General features: G+C 41.8%; 1 protein-coding gene and 1 pseudogene across 1 annotated transcript; both read right to left on the bottom strand.

The window, feature by feature from the left end:
* Nucleotides 1–921: 921 nt before the first annotated feature.
* On the bottom strand, nt 922–7,835 carry mycn (MYCN proto-oncogene, bHLH transcription factor). The gene is made up of 3 exons (XM_088325225.1): nt 7,695–7,835; nt 6,803–7,499; nt 922–4,788 (listed from the first exon to the last, which is right to left on the bottom strand). Exons 2-3 carry the CDS (start codon nt 7,470–7,472, stop codon nt 4,124–4,126), a joined length of 1,335 nt encoding a protein of 444 aa, XP_088181351.1. The 5' UTR covers nt 7,473–7,499; nt 7,695–7,835; the 3' UTR covers nt 922–4,123.
* LOC148345986 (U2 spliceosomal RNA) lies at nt 5,521–5,672 on the bottom strand (annotated as a pseudogene).
* Nucleotides 7,836–14,800: the final 6,965 nt, after the last annotated feature.

Here is a 14,800-nt window from a genome sequence, read left to right as displayed (position 1 = left end):
ACCCTCATAAACACCAAAATACATTATCTGGCATAATACTATACTCTCATACACACACCACTATACCCTCTCACTCTCATTCACACATTACTCTCCATATTACTATACTCGCACGTGTACCACTGTACCTTAATACACATTACTATACTTTCTAACATAGTACTTTACTCTTATACACATACTTCAATACTTTCTCACTCATATTACTATACTATCATACACACACTACTATACTCGCTCACACAAACTAAAATAATCTAATACACACAAATATACTCTCTCAGGCAGAGTGCTTTACTCTCATGACCACTACTATACCCTCTCCTTTTATTACTTCACGCTCATACACACATTACTATACTCTCCATATTACTATACTCCGACTCCTTCCATTGTACTCTCTCACACATACCACTCTACTCTCATACACATCACTATATTCTTTAACACATGACTTTACTCTCATATGCATACTACTATACTTTCTTACTCATATTACCATACTGTCATGCACACATTACTATACTCTCTCACACATTACAATCCTCTCTTGGACATACTACTATTTTGGGAGAGACCCCAGTTCAATGTTGAACTGTGTGTGGGAGTATAGTAGTGTTTTTGAGAGAGCAAAAAAATGTTTGTGGGAGACAATAGAAGTGTATATGTGGTAGTAGGACTTGTGCAAAAGTATAGTAATATTTGTGTGAAAGCATAGTTGTGTGGGTAAAAGAGTATAGTAGGATGTGTAAGAGTAGTTTAGCGTGTGTATGAGAGTATAATAGCCTGTAGACGAGAGTATAGTAGTGTTCGTACATGATTATGTCTGTATGAGAGTATAGTTGTGCAAAAGTGAGAGTTGAAAGTGAGAGGCGTGGCTAGAGAAAGTGGGCGGAGTCACAGAAATCACAAACACCATGATACCGGTTTAATGATGTCTATTTATTTTTGTCAAAATGAGGTATTTCAAAGTGCTATGAGTTGCAGCACTTCATAAATGTACATTTTTTTAAAAAAAAAAACTGTGTTTGTGTGTGTGGGTAACCATCTCATAACCATACCTGATACTACGCACCCGATACAATACAAACAGAAAAAAAAATAAAGAGGTTGGGTGAGAGTACATAATAAAACATGATTTTTCCGCTGTACAAAAAGTTTTCCGAGAAGATAAAAAGAGATAAGTGATATCTACCGACAACTCATTTTCATACGAAAATATAAGTATCAAATTTAGTATGTATCACACGAAAAAAAGCTGTGTAGAATTAGTAAAACGATACCATACAAAGGGGAAATAAAGAAGGGGGAGGGACCCAAAAAAAAACACAAAAAAAAGCAATATACTGTTATATTACAAAGTGACGCTCGAAAAATGAGGCCTTACAGTACTTTTTAAAGGTACAGTATATAAAGTTCCAGTCCAGTTATTATTGGCAGCTTCCTGACATGTAGATATTAAAAAAAAACAATATATTGTATTAAAAAAAGGCAGATCTGAGTGTAGTTTTGTCTGTACACCGTTTGTGAATTGGAGAAAAAACAAAAAGATCGACGCCCCTTTTTTCGATTGCAGCGTTTTTGCGGCGTCAACAATGAACTGAGGTGTTGCGTAAGTGTGCACCCCCCTAACAGATGGTCTCTTTCGTGTGCAGGACATCAAGGTTTGGAGTCGGCTAGGCTGTTTCGGGAATCGGACTCGGTGAGTGAGATTTGGGGGATTTTCGAAAACACGTTCTGTGCCGCTGACGGGTTTAGACGTCGACATTATTCGGGATCAATTCGAGTCGGTTTTCGATTTCGACTATAGACTCGGTTTGGACTAGTATTTTAGCTTTAGCGTTTTATTTTTGGGAGATGCTAGCGCTAATTATGCGTTTTTGCCTCAGGCTAGCATTTTAGCAACCAAAAACTGTTCGCTATAGTGATAGCATTTTTCGAGGGTGCTTAAAAAAGACGCTAGCGCTAATCAAACGCTTTTGAGCTAAATGTGTCAAAAAATATATACTAAACAGTCTTTACTTGCTAAAATTTCCTCCTTTTATCCACCTTACTTGGTAGAGAAAAATATTTAGCGCTGTAGCTTTAGCGTTTTCTTGAGTGTCGGAAAAACCCGTTAGCGCTAATTTTATGTAGATTTTGAGCAAAATACAATGTCCAAAAATATAGTGTTTACTTGCTAAAATTTCCTTTAGTTAGCATATTAGCAACCATACATGGTCCCGGGTAGAAAATATGTCACTTTTAGCCTTGGCATTTTGTTGAGTGTTAAAACAAAACGTCTGTGTTAAATATATGTTGATTTGGTAGGATTTTGAACAAAATACCATATACCAAAAATACATTTCCTTGCTAAAATTTCCTCCAATTGGTACTTTAGTAACCAGACTTGTTTCCATGTAGAAAAAAAATACACATCACCGTAGCTTTAGCCTTTTTTGAGGTGTTGAAAAAAGATGCTAATGCTAGCGATAGGTTTTTACGATGTTGTTTTGTATGATTTTGTTTGGGGCGTTGAAAAAATACATTAGCTTGATTTTGTGTCATTTTGGAATCATTTTGAACAAATTATTATGTCCAAAAATTTATCAAACAGCCTTTGCCTTCTTTAAAAGTAGCGCTAGCATTTTAGCCAACCAACCTATCCGCTAAAGCAACTCGTTAAACGACGTTGTCGCTAAATATACGTGTTTGAAGGTTTTTGGGATAATTTTAATCAAAATATCGTCTCCAATAATGTATTAAACATCTTGTTTTAAAATGGCCGCTATCATTTGAGCAACTCGATATATATAATAATAATAATATATGTTTTTAAAGGTGGATTTTTGCACAATTATGAGCAAAATTTTGAAGCCAAAACTTTTAAACATTCTCTACTTGTTTTAAAGTTACTGTTAGCATTACGGTTAGCATTTTAGAAACCCTTTATACACACCAATGTAGCCGTAGCATTTTTTGTGTGTGTTGAAAAACGACGTTAGCTCAAATGATATGCTCTTGAGGGTCCGTTTTGTATGATTTTGAGTAAAACATTGTGTCCTAAAACATATTGAACCACATTTACTTGCCAGAACTTCTTCCAGCTTCTTTAGAGTTACTGCTAATATCTTAGCTAACAACAATGGTAAAAATTATACATCATCGAAGGTAAAGCATTTTTCGGGCTGTTCAAAAATTATGTTGATGCTAATAATACGTTGATTTTGGAATGATTTTATGGAAAATGTCCAGAAATACACTCAACAACCGTTAACAGCTAGCATTTTACCAACCTAACATGCTCATTTTAATGATGTAGTGTTTTCTAAAATATGGAAAGCCTTTTTGACCCCTCCCATGACTTTTAACAACTAAGTTAACACCAAAAATGTCAGGGATAGCTTACTAAAAGATCTATACTTTTATTTATGGTTCATTTAGATGCACTTTTAGAGGGGATGCACACTTTTGCAAACCATTTTTTCTTTTGTTTTGCACATCGTAGTTCACATAAACGTCGTAATAAAAGGTTTTTTTAACATGACAAAAACGTAGGGATTGAACAAAAGGGTCAGGGTCACCGGGGTAACAGGGGGTGGGGGTGTAGACTTTTGCTATCCACTGTATATACAAAAGTTTCTGCTAGAAAAGGTGCACAGGCATACATCCATTGGTTGGAGCACCAGTGTGATCGAGGAGTGAAAGAGAACCTCGTAGTGGCATCGTCACCATCGAGTTTTTGCGTAAAAATGTGTCCGATTTTTTTTTTGTTTTGCAGTGGCGAAGGCAAACAAAGAGTCGCGCTCGTAAAAAAAGCAAAAAAAGTGGCGCGCTCCCCTAAAAAGTGCCCTCCCGGTCCCAGGCTGGTGTCACAGTGAGTACAAAAAACCGATACGAGTAATAGAAAAAAGTTGATATATATCAAAAAAAAAAAATCCTCTTGTTCCTCGAAGCGACTGGATTGGAAAAAAAACGAACTCTGAACATTCTTAACGTCAACAAATGTGCAAAAAAAGTGGCGGCAGTGACAGTCTTCCCGGTAAGCACCGCCCCCTTTCGAGGTGTTTGTCTGTGCTTAAGTGGGCGGGGCCGAGTCAGGGTGGACCCGTTTAGAAGCAGGGTCTGGTGTTTTTTGTGGTTTTTAGCGAGTTCTTGCTAGCTCCAGCCGGCGCATGAGCTGGTGCCTTCGGGTTTGGAGTCGGTCCTTCTCCAGCTGGAGCCGGCGCTCCTCCCGGTCCAGGGACCCCACGTATTCGGTGGCTTTTTTGAGGATCAGGACTTTGGCCGCCTTCTCGTTGTGGGCCAGTTCCGGGACGTGGTCCCTCAAGGTCAGGAAGCTGGAACGCAGGTCGTTACGGCGTTGGCGTTCTAGGATGTTGTGGTTGCGCCGGCGTTCGCTGTCTTCCGAGTCGGAGCCCCCGCGGGGGCTGGTATCGCCCGCCGGACGCCTGGAGGCGGTCCTGCCCCCGGGCCGACCGGAGTCGGGGGCTCGTTTTTTCGAGGGCGGGGCCGGGTCGTCGTCGGAGGCGTACGGCGAGGGCGCGGCGTAGTTGTGTTGCTGTTGGTGCACCGAGCTCCGTTTCAGGATGAGTTCCTGGGGGGCTCGGCTAACGAAGCGACCGGCCGCGGCTCCGGCCCCTCGCTGGTCTTGACTTCTTGAAACCGACACCGTTCTGCTCATCGTGCAACGCCGTTTTTCCACCGTGACCACGTCGATCTCTTCATCGTCTTCTTCCTCGTCGTCGTCATCGTCTTCGTCCTCCTCTTCCTCCTCCTCCTCATCATCATCATCGTCCTCGTCTTCTTCTGGGGAAGCAAAACGGATAGCGTCATTAGTCATACGCGACTTAGCGCTTAGCGTCAGTCACTACTCGGCTAATCCGCCGCACTAGCGTAGTCCCTCTTCCCGCCACTTTTAATCGGCTCAGTCGGGGCCCGGCTAGCTGGAAGAAGTCAGCCTCCGGTCGCCGCCGGAGCCCGACTTTGACCTTTGACGGAGACGGGCTAAGCTAGCTAAGCCGCTACGGCTAATGCCGTCGGTGAAGTGCCTTGTCAGACACGGCGAGAAAGAAATCAAAAACTCTGTATTTATGTTATTAGTCTATCAAATAAGCAGAAAAAACAGCTGTTTGTATCCTACTGTGAAGCATGGGGGTGGTAGCATCATGGTGGTGTAGTGTACGTAGCCATTTTGCCACAGAGAGATAACATCACAGTTCTTCACAACCAATCATGGTTTTAGTTTTTAGCCACTTGATTTTGACATGAAAATGGCATCATGGTTGCTCACAACCAATCACAATTTTGCTTTTCCCCAGAGTTGGGTCATGTGATGTTCTGTAAGCTGAGCTGTGATTAGCCGGATATGGTGATGGGGTTTGGGGGTTTTTAAGGGTTATTGATCTATCTTCGTTATTCATTATCCATTATCCGTTATCGGTCAGTTCATAATACGCTACAAAGCCTAGGAGCCGGGACACTTACTCTCAGCCAAAAGGCCAAGCTAAGGTCCTAGCCCTAAAGCCTTGCTGCGATCATTGCGAATGCACCGTTCCCGGAGGTACTGCAATACCGGGCCGATGCGTGGAGTGGACAGAGCAAGCTCATATTCCATCTCCAAAATGCAAAAATCAAAGGACCAATAGGCGATGACATGAAGTGACAAAATGGCCATCTTCTGAGACTGATATCAACAGGGGTTATTTTACACATTATAAGTATTCCACGAATGCCGATTTTGAGTCATGGTTGCTCACGATCGATTACGAGTTAGCCTTTTATTGGAAACGTGAGCTGCGATTTGCTGGACCAAGTGATGTCATCTCCGGTCGACAAGTATGACATCACAGTTGCGACACATCATGGCATCGCTTTTGTGTCACGGGATAAGGCGTTCACGACCGATTACAATTTTGCTTTTTCCCGATTTGGGTCATGTGACTGAGCTGAGCTCTGATTGGCTGGACCGAGTGATGTCATCTCCAGTCGACGGAAAGGTTAAACCGCGGTTTCTCGAGACCACACTCGGTTTTGCCTTTTGTTTTCCTGCGATATTCTTAAAGGTTAGCCGTGATTGGCCAGTCAACACGAAGTGGCAACATGGCCGCCTCCTGAGACGCACTCACATTTTTAATCAGAAGTCCGGGGACGTCCCTGTAATTGTATTGAGCGCGGGATCGAAAATTTGCCGTTCGCGCTTAAGACTCGGAAATCAGATCGTACACCCCCCCACACACACTCAAGCTGCCAAGCGGGCAGCTGTCGGCAGGGAGCGCTTGTTTTAAAAAAAAACACACAAAAACAAGAGAAAAGGAGTGGCCACTCCTCCTTTTTTGGCGCAACTCTTTGTGCTGCCCCCCCCTCCTTGCCACTTCCTATCTCGTGCCATCCTTTTGCACAGCAGTGCAGCGTCAACATGTTTTGTTACGGCTCTGGAATGACGTCATTGCACGTTTGTGGTGTAATATATTGTATATTGGTTGGTAGCAGGGGCACCATTTCCTGCGGTGTGTCTTGGGCAAGTACAGCCTGGTAGCGCCCATCCCTCTCCAGGTCAACATATTATATATACGTGTGGTAAAAATAGTGATTTTTTTATGTGTGTCTCTTTATAAATAATATATATACAATTCCCGGTTTTGCCGCCATCTGCCGGAAAGAGGCGTCCGATTACATAAATCCAGCGGACCGTGCTACTTCAGCGTGCGTAATCCGATTGCCAGCCAGTCATATGAACAAATCATTCACACAGTGCGCTTTTGTTGCGCTCGCGCTCGAACCCGGGACAAAGACGTTTGTTGACACGCTAGCGCGCTCTTACCGGAGTCGCTGTGGGCGGTCCCGTGGCGCTGCGACGCGCCGTTGCTGAGGTTCGAGTCCTCCGCGCAGCAGCTTTTCTTGTGGAGCGGGAAGGGGAAGACTACGGCGGGGTCCACGCACTCCGCCGCGGCGTCGCAACTCGCCGCGTCCTGCGCTTTGACGCACGCGTTCCGGCAGGGCGCAGCGATCGGAACCGCCACCGGTTCCCGCGGCGCTGCGGGGACTATCGTGATGGCCTTTCCGAGTTTCTCCGTGACCGCCCGCTCCAGTTTCTCCCGGGCTGAGAATCCGCTCCACATACAGTCCTGGAGGACAATGCTGTTCGGGTTGCTCGTATCCAAAGCGGAACCGAACAGATCCATATCGTCGGACGCGCCCCAGATGTCGTCTTCGGGCAGGAGCAGAAGCTCCGATGCCCAGTCCAATGGGTCCCCTAAACCGAACCCTAGGAGGTCCGCCTCCGGGGAGGCTGCCGCGGCTGCCTCCCCGGGCAGCGCGGTGCGGCTCGGGGAAAGGGGCGGGGTGGGCAGCAACTCGAATTTCTTCCAGATGTCCTCCCCCGGTGGCGCCGAGTCGGGACCGCAAAAGTAGAAGTCGTCCTCGTCCGGGTAAAAGCACGGTTGCAAAGAGTCGAACTCCATGTCGGAGTTTTTACTCACAATCGCCGGCATCTCTTTCTTGCCCCACGCTCGGGAAACCTGCGTGGAGTGACAAATGCAATCAATAAAAAAAAAACTCCTTAAATTCCTTCCTCTACCTGAAGACACTCAAGCCCACCTACAGCCACGAGCACTTTCCCTTTTTTTTGTCTTCGATTCCCGTTCTGAACCCCCGTGCGTCAAAACGCAGCGTCCGTGCGTAAAAACCCGCCGCCCGTGCGTCAAAGCGCCTACCTGGGACTGAGTGTCTCGTTCACGCGTGGACCAGCGGCAGACGTTGCAGAGAGCAGATGTGGAGCGCTCATGGACGTGGGGAGCACAAACCGTCCTCTGAGACGCAGCGTGGACGGCTGCACTGTTTTACGCACGCCAGCCGGGCAGGCAAAGGCGGGCTTAGCTCCGCCCACCCCGGGGGGGGAGGCGGGGCCAATTTGGACGCTCGCGCTCTTTATCTCAAGGTGAATGGAGATAAGCGTTTGAAACCAGACTTGGGAAGAGATCAGGGAGACATTTGGTCGGAAATATGACGTTTTGGGGGCATTTTATCGTTATAGGTTGTTTATTTGGATGAAAAAACGCGTCACATTGGGCGCAAAATGCTTAAGTCCCCCCTCCCTCGAACATTTCCTCGACCCTCTTTTGTCTGCGGATCAGCAGCAGCTTCTGTGCAGTGTTATTGGAGCTCGCTGCGCCCTCTTGCGGTCGTTTTTGTAACTGCAGCGAGGTCAAAATGAAGCGATCCTCTATTAAAGGGACAGTGTGCCATTGAACGCCTCCTGGAGGTCAAACGAGAGCAATATTGATTAAAAGAATAAGAAACAAATCTACGATCTATCAAGGTTGAGAAATGATCATTTATTTGACATAGGATGACATGATTGGCTGCCATTTTACTCACAAGGCTTCCTAAATTAAAAAGTTTTAATTTTTCTTTTTTTCTCTCCTTCATATTTACTTTTTCTCTCTTTCAGTGTTTCTTTCCTTTTTTCTCTATTCTTTTTTCCCATTTTGGGGCTTTTTTTCCTCTTCTTTTTATTTTTTTCACATTTTTTTCCCCACTCTTCTCTTGTACTTTTCTTTCTTTTGTTTTTTGTTGTCTTTTTCTTTTTTTCTTTTTATCTTTCTTTTTTGTTTCTGTATATGTGTTTTTCTTTTCGTTTTCTTCACCCTTTTCACTCTTTTTTCATCCTTCTTTTTATTCCTTTTTCCTATTCTATTTTTCTTTTTTTTGCTTCTTTTTTGTCTTTTCTTTTAGTGTTTTTCACGTGTTTCTCTATTTTCATCGTTTTTGCCCTTCCTTTTTCCCATCACTTTTCCTCTTTTCTTCCTGTCTTTTGTTTCTATTTTTGTCGTTTTCTTTTAGTTTTTTCAAGTTTTTCTCTCTTTTTTCAGCCTTATTTTCTTACCTTTTTCCTATCACTTTTCCTTTTTCTTTCTTTCTTTTGTTTTTTGTTGTCTTTTTCTTTTTTTCTTTTTATCTTTCTTTTTTGTTTTTGTATTTGTGTTTTTCTTTTCGTTATTTCACCCTTTTCACTCTTTTTTCATCCTTCTTTTTATTCCTTTTTCCTATTCTTTTTTTCTTTTTTTGCTTCATTTTTGTCTTTTCTTTTAGTTTTTCTCACATTTATCTCTATTTTCGTCGTTTTTGCCTTTCCTTTTTTTCTATAACTTTTCCTCTATTCTTCCTTTCTTTTGTTTCTATTTTTGTGTTTTTCTTTTCTTTTTTTTCACCCTTTTCTCTCTTTTCTCCTTCTTTTAATTCCCTTTTCCTATTCTTTTTTCTTTCTTTCACTTTTTTTTTGTCTTTTAATTTTTTCACCTTTTTCTCTCTATTTTTGTCCTTTTTGCCTTTTCTTTTTTTCTATCACTTTTCTTCTTTTCTCCCTTTCTTTTGTTTTTATTTTTGTCTTTTTTTTAGGTTTTTTCACTCTTTTTTCATCCTTATTTTCTTACCTTTTTCCTAACGTTTTTCATTTTTTCCTTTCTTTCTTTTGTGTCTCTTTTTGTCTTTTTGTCTTAGTTTTTTCACATGTTTTATTTCTTTCCCCCCCTCTTTTCTTTCCTTTTTCTATTTCCTTTTTTTCTCTCTTCATGACAGGCTAAGCAAAAAGTAAGGGAACATAATTTTGTGTTTGGTCACTTCGGGTCTCCGTAGTTTGTGTCTGCCCTGTTCCTTTAACACACTCATTATCACCATACAGACAAATCTAGTGGACAAATATTATACACTGTACCTTTAAACTTTTTTTTTTTTTTTTTAAACAGTGAATGTGATCTAAATTTCAGACTATATCCAAAAACTCACCTCATAGCTTTGCTTGTGCACAAAAAAAGCTGATTTTGGTGAAAATATATTTATGCATGTAGATAAAGCCACCCCGCCTTATGATATTTTCACTTTACAGTGTCACCCCTCTTTATAGTATTTTCTCCTCTATATGACATCAACAACAATTTTTTTGCGTGCAGTCATTCAAAAAAGAAAAAAATTAATATTTGAAATTAACAAAATTCAACATGCTTCAGTTTAAAAATAATTTAGATTCATTTAGTTTTGAGGTATTGATAAAAGTAGCAATATTTTTCTAATTTTTTAATGTTTTCTCAGGTATGATTTTACCGCAAAGATATTTTTAACTCTTTTTTTTCTTGTCTTTCTCGTTTTTAATTTCTCTTTTTTAAAACAAATTGCGTGTCTCAGTGACGCACAACTGTATTATTTGTCCGGTATTGATTCGCCATAGGTCCCTAGACTTGCAGTGATGCTAAAGGGAGAAGCAACAACCTGATAACCATGGAAACAAAGCTTCCAATTCTGAAGAAATACCAAGAAGGCAGAAAAAAGTTCCCTTTGCAAAGGTAACCAATGGATGACAATCGAGGGAAGAAGAAATATGATAACGATGGAAACAGAGCTCGAGAAATGCGGAGAAGGCACACGAATGCTACCCCCTAAAATTTCCCGGCCTTAACCAATCCATGATCAGGACTACTATTAAATAAGGAAGTGATTAAAGCAAGGAAACACTTAATAAGTATGACAATCCCAGTAAGTGAATGCATTCTAATTAGATTAATTTCCATCCACTGTCTCCTTCCCCTCTCGCATCCACCCGATACTCCACTTCACCACCTCCAGTCACCCCCAATGTAAATAATTTTATTTTGACTATCAATGTATGTATCACTATGTTATTTATTCATGTATTACAGATAAGTAGTATTTATTAGGTAATATTTGGTTTATTTTTATCTGAGGTACAGAAGGCAAAAGCTATTTACTATCGGGTTCTGTCACTGCATTATATATATATATATATATATTTATATATATATATATATATATATATAGTGAAGAAAACAAATATTTGAATACCCTGCTATTTTTCTATTTCTCCCTCTTAGATATCATGGGGGGTCTGAAATTTTCATCATAGGTGCATGTCCACTGTAAGAGAGATAAACTAAAAAGAAAATCCAGAAATCCAAGCCAAGAAAGTTTTGTGGTCAGATAATTTCACTGAGCGTGTTTGGAGGAAGAAGAATGAAAAAGTCAATTCAAAGAACACCATCCCCACTGTGAAGCATGGGGGTGGTAGCATCATGTTTTGGGGGCGTTTTTCTGTGCATGAGACATGATGAGTGCACTGCATTAAAGAGAGGATGACTAGGGTCGTGTATTGTGAGATTCTGGGGAACAACCTTCTTCCCTCTTTGAGAGCATTGAAGATGGGTCGTGGCAGGGTCTTCCAACACGACAACAACCCAAAGCACACAGCCGAGTAAACCAAGGAGTGGCTCCGTAGAAGCATATCAAGGTTCTGGCATGGCCCAGCCTGTCCCCAGACCTGAACCCAATCGAAAATCTTTGGAGGGAGCTCAAACTCTGTGTTTCTCAGCGACAGCCCAGAAACCTGACTCATCTCGAGAAGATCTGTGTGGAGGAGTGGGCCAAGATCCCTCCTGCAGTGTGTGCAAACCCGGTGAAAGACTACAAGAAACGTTTGACCTCTGCAATAGCAAAATAAGGCTACCGTAAATTCCGGACTATAGAGCCCACCTGATTATAAGCCGCACCCACCACATTTTAAGAGGAAAATCGATTTTGTACATACACAAGCACCTGTATATAAGCCGCATGCGCCCACATTAAATCATGTGACACAACCACAAAACTATTCCGGCTTTCGTAACTGGGTATAAAGTAGACAGTCCAAAAACCACAGCCGGCATAAGGAACAGAAAATGATACCGGTACTTAATGTTTGATGCATACCTCCAGAGTCCGGGTCCCGTTGAAAATAATCCAAGGAAAAAAGTGTATATTTCCAAAGGTAAGGGTGGGAAAAATATATATCCACTATTGTCCGCTGCGTCCACAAACACGTCTCGGCTTTACTCCACTTCCCATCAGCCTCCGTGGTTTTCGCCCCTTCTTTTTGATTCGCCCGTGGAAAAAATATCAGAATAAGTCTCTAAAATAAATACATTACAAAAACATACAGTTGCAAATACATATTATACATGGTTACACATATTTACAAAGAAAGACGGTACACCGAGAGAGTTTTCAAAGCTTTAATAATAATATTATAACTTTCATCCCAAACCGTGCCTGTGAAGGGTAGCAAAACGCTACTAGCAACACGCTCGCAACACAATAAAAGGTTCTGTTAAGAAAGTATTCGGTACTTGTAGAAATCACGGCTAACCGTACTCATCTTCCTCCTTATAATTGACGTCTTCAAAGTCATTTGCATTTTGATCTCTGGATTTTTCTTTTTAGTTTATCTCTCTCACAGTGGACATGCACCTACGATGCAAATGTCAGACCCTTCCATGATTTCTAAGTGGGAGAAATAGCAAAACAGCAGGGTGTTCAAATACCCATTTTCTTTATACATATAAATATATGTAAATATATATATATATATGTACAAAATACGAATGTATTCTAAATATATGTACATATATTTAGAATATATACGTATTTTCGTAGGTGGAGTATCTTGGCAACACCCTTCAAGCGGTGTGTGTGCCTTGGGCAGCGGTGCATTCGCTTGTATCCGCGTTACATAAGAGTTAGCGGTGCTTATAGCCTGAGACGTTTCCCATTCATCCCAGGCCATCGGTTATACCAGTGGTTCTCAACTGGTGGGTGGGGACTCCAAATTTGGCCTTTACTCAGGAAAAATATTGCTAAGAAGAAGGAAAAAACAGAGGGTGGATGACACAGTCGATGGCGATAAGGCCCTGCTTTATATCTTCTTCCCGTTTAATCGGCTCCGTCCCGATTGTGTTCGAGAGGGACCACGTCTCAGTTTCTTGTGATTTGGTTGGTTTTCTTTCCTCTTTCTGCCCATTATTATTGAAAATTAAATGTTAAATGGTCTGCCATTGTATAGCGCTTTTCCATGTGTTTCACACTTACCCATTCACACACACACACTCACACGTTGAGCAACTAAAGAAATTAATATACAGTATATGCTGTGTACTTTTTTTGTACTTTATACTTTGTAAGTTAGCGATAAAGGGAAAGAAAAGTGGAAAACAGTAACGACAACAGAGCCAAAGGATAAAATGATTGCGAATAATGAAAATAATGGACGAGCGTCTGCCATTAAAGTACTGCTTGAGGGTCCAGGAAATTGTTTTAAAATACTACATTAAGTATATTTTTCTTTATTTTCTACCCAGTTTAGTATTTACTGTTGCTTAAGTACACATTTTTCTTATATGCTTTAAACCACAGGTGTCAAATAGGCGGCCCGCGGGCCAGATCAGGCCCACCAATGGTTTTAATCCGGCCCGCAAGACAACAGTGAGAGAAGCGCAAGAGGAAAATAAGCTGTAGTTTTAAACATTTTCACCGGATGTCACCAAAGCCAGTGAACACTTGCAAAACAATTGTGGTAGTAGTTCTCCATTTCTCTCTGACTCACTTCTTTTCTATTTATTCCTCCCTTTTTTTTCTTTCTCCTGTTCACTCTCTCTTTCTCTCTCTTTTTCTCTTTTCTCTATTTCTCACTCTCTAACTCTTTCTTTTTCTCTGTCTTGCTCTCTTTCTATTTTCTCTCTCTAATTTATACTTTAATACTCTTTCTTTCCCTTTTTCGACCTCTTTCTCTCTCTCTCACCTCACTTTGTCTCTTTTTCTCCTGCTGACTCTTTTCCTTTCTGTCGTTTCACTTCTCTTGTTCTTTTTATCTTTCTCTTTTTTCACTTTCTTTTATTTCTCTATTCATTTCCCCCTTCTTCTCCATTCATATCTCTATTCTGCTCTCTCTTTTTCTCTCACTGTTTTTCTGTCTTCCTTTTTTTTACCTATCTGTTTATCACTCTCTCTTTCCCTCCCTCTCTTTCGCTCTCTTTTTCTCCTTCTCTCTTTCTCTTAAACTTACTAGTCCGGCCCCCGTGAGATTTTTTTATAGCATTTGTGGCCCTCGAGTTAAAACGAGTTTGACACCCCTGCTTTAAACTGTCCAATCCTTACTCGGTCCTCAAGTCGGACCAGTTGACAACCACTAGCTTACGTCAGTAGCGCTAATGCTAATGCTAGCCGTGTTTTGTTTCCTATTTTTTTGGGGTTGTTTGTTCCGGGGCGGAGTTGAAAGAGCCGGTGGAAACGGAGAAGGTGCAGTTGTGGTCTCTTTCGAGGACTTGTTTCCTGGGACAGAGTAGAGACGGTTGGTGGTGGGGACAGAAACCCCCCCGGGGGCGTTTTGCTTCCACTTTCTCAAACCGCTTCTCGGGTAGGAAAGTCTGGCAGCTAAAGGAGTTTCCTGTGAGAAACTTGGGACGGATGCGGGCGTCAAAGAGCTGTTGTAAGCGGATGGCGGGGATATTAAACTTTAAAGCCCCAGTGTGTGTTATAGAGCAACCCGGCAGTAGCTCAGGAGGTAGAGCGCTCGTCTTGGGATCGAGGGATCACAGTTCGAATGTCAAAGTGTCCTTGGGTAAGACACTGAACCCCTAATACCCCCAATATGCAGGTTAGCGTCTTACATGGCTGCAATACAAGGCCGCTATTGGGAAATATGGAGTACATTGTAAAGCGCTTTGGGAAGTCATGGACTTGAAAAGCGCTATATAAATGCAGATCATTTCATTTTTCATAACCCCTAGCGCTGTAAAAATACTTTATTTACCCACCAGGCTGTACTTGCCCAATCACACCACAGGAAGTGGGGCTCCCAAGACCCTAGTGGCTAAGGGATCCCGAAACCTTGTGAAAGATTCAAAAAATGGGCAAAAACACATGAACTTCATGCATCTGTTTGACCACGGTTTCCATCTCTAGCCACTCATATTGTAGTATCTCCTGGATAAAGAGGTTG

Source organism: Urocampus carinirostris, chromosome 20 (genome assembly GCF_059441175.1).
Source record: "Urocampus carinirostris isolate Australia breed hairy pipefish chromosome 20, RoL_Ucar_1.0, whole genome shotgun sequence".
Lineage (NCBI taxonomy): Eukaryota > Metazoa > Chordata > Actinopteri > Syngnathiformes > Syngnathidae > Urocampus > Urocampus carinirostris.
Note: the sequence above shows the minus strand (reverse complement) of the source record. Positions and strands in the feature narration are given on the sequence as shown.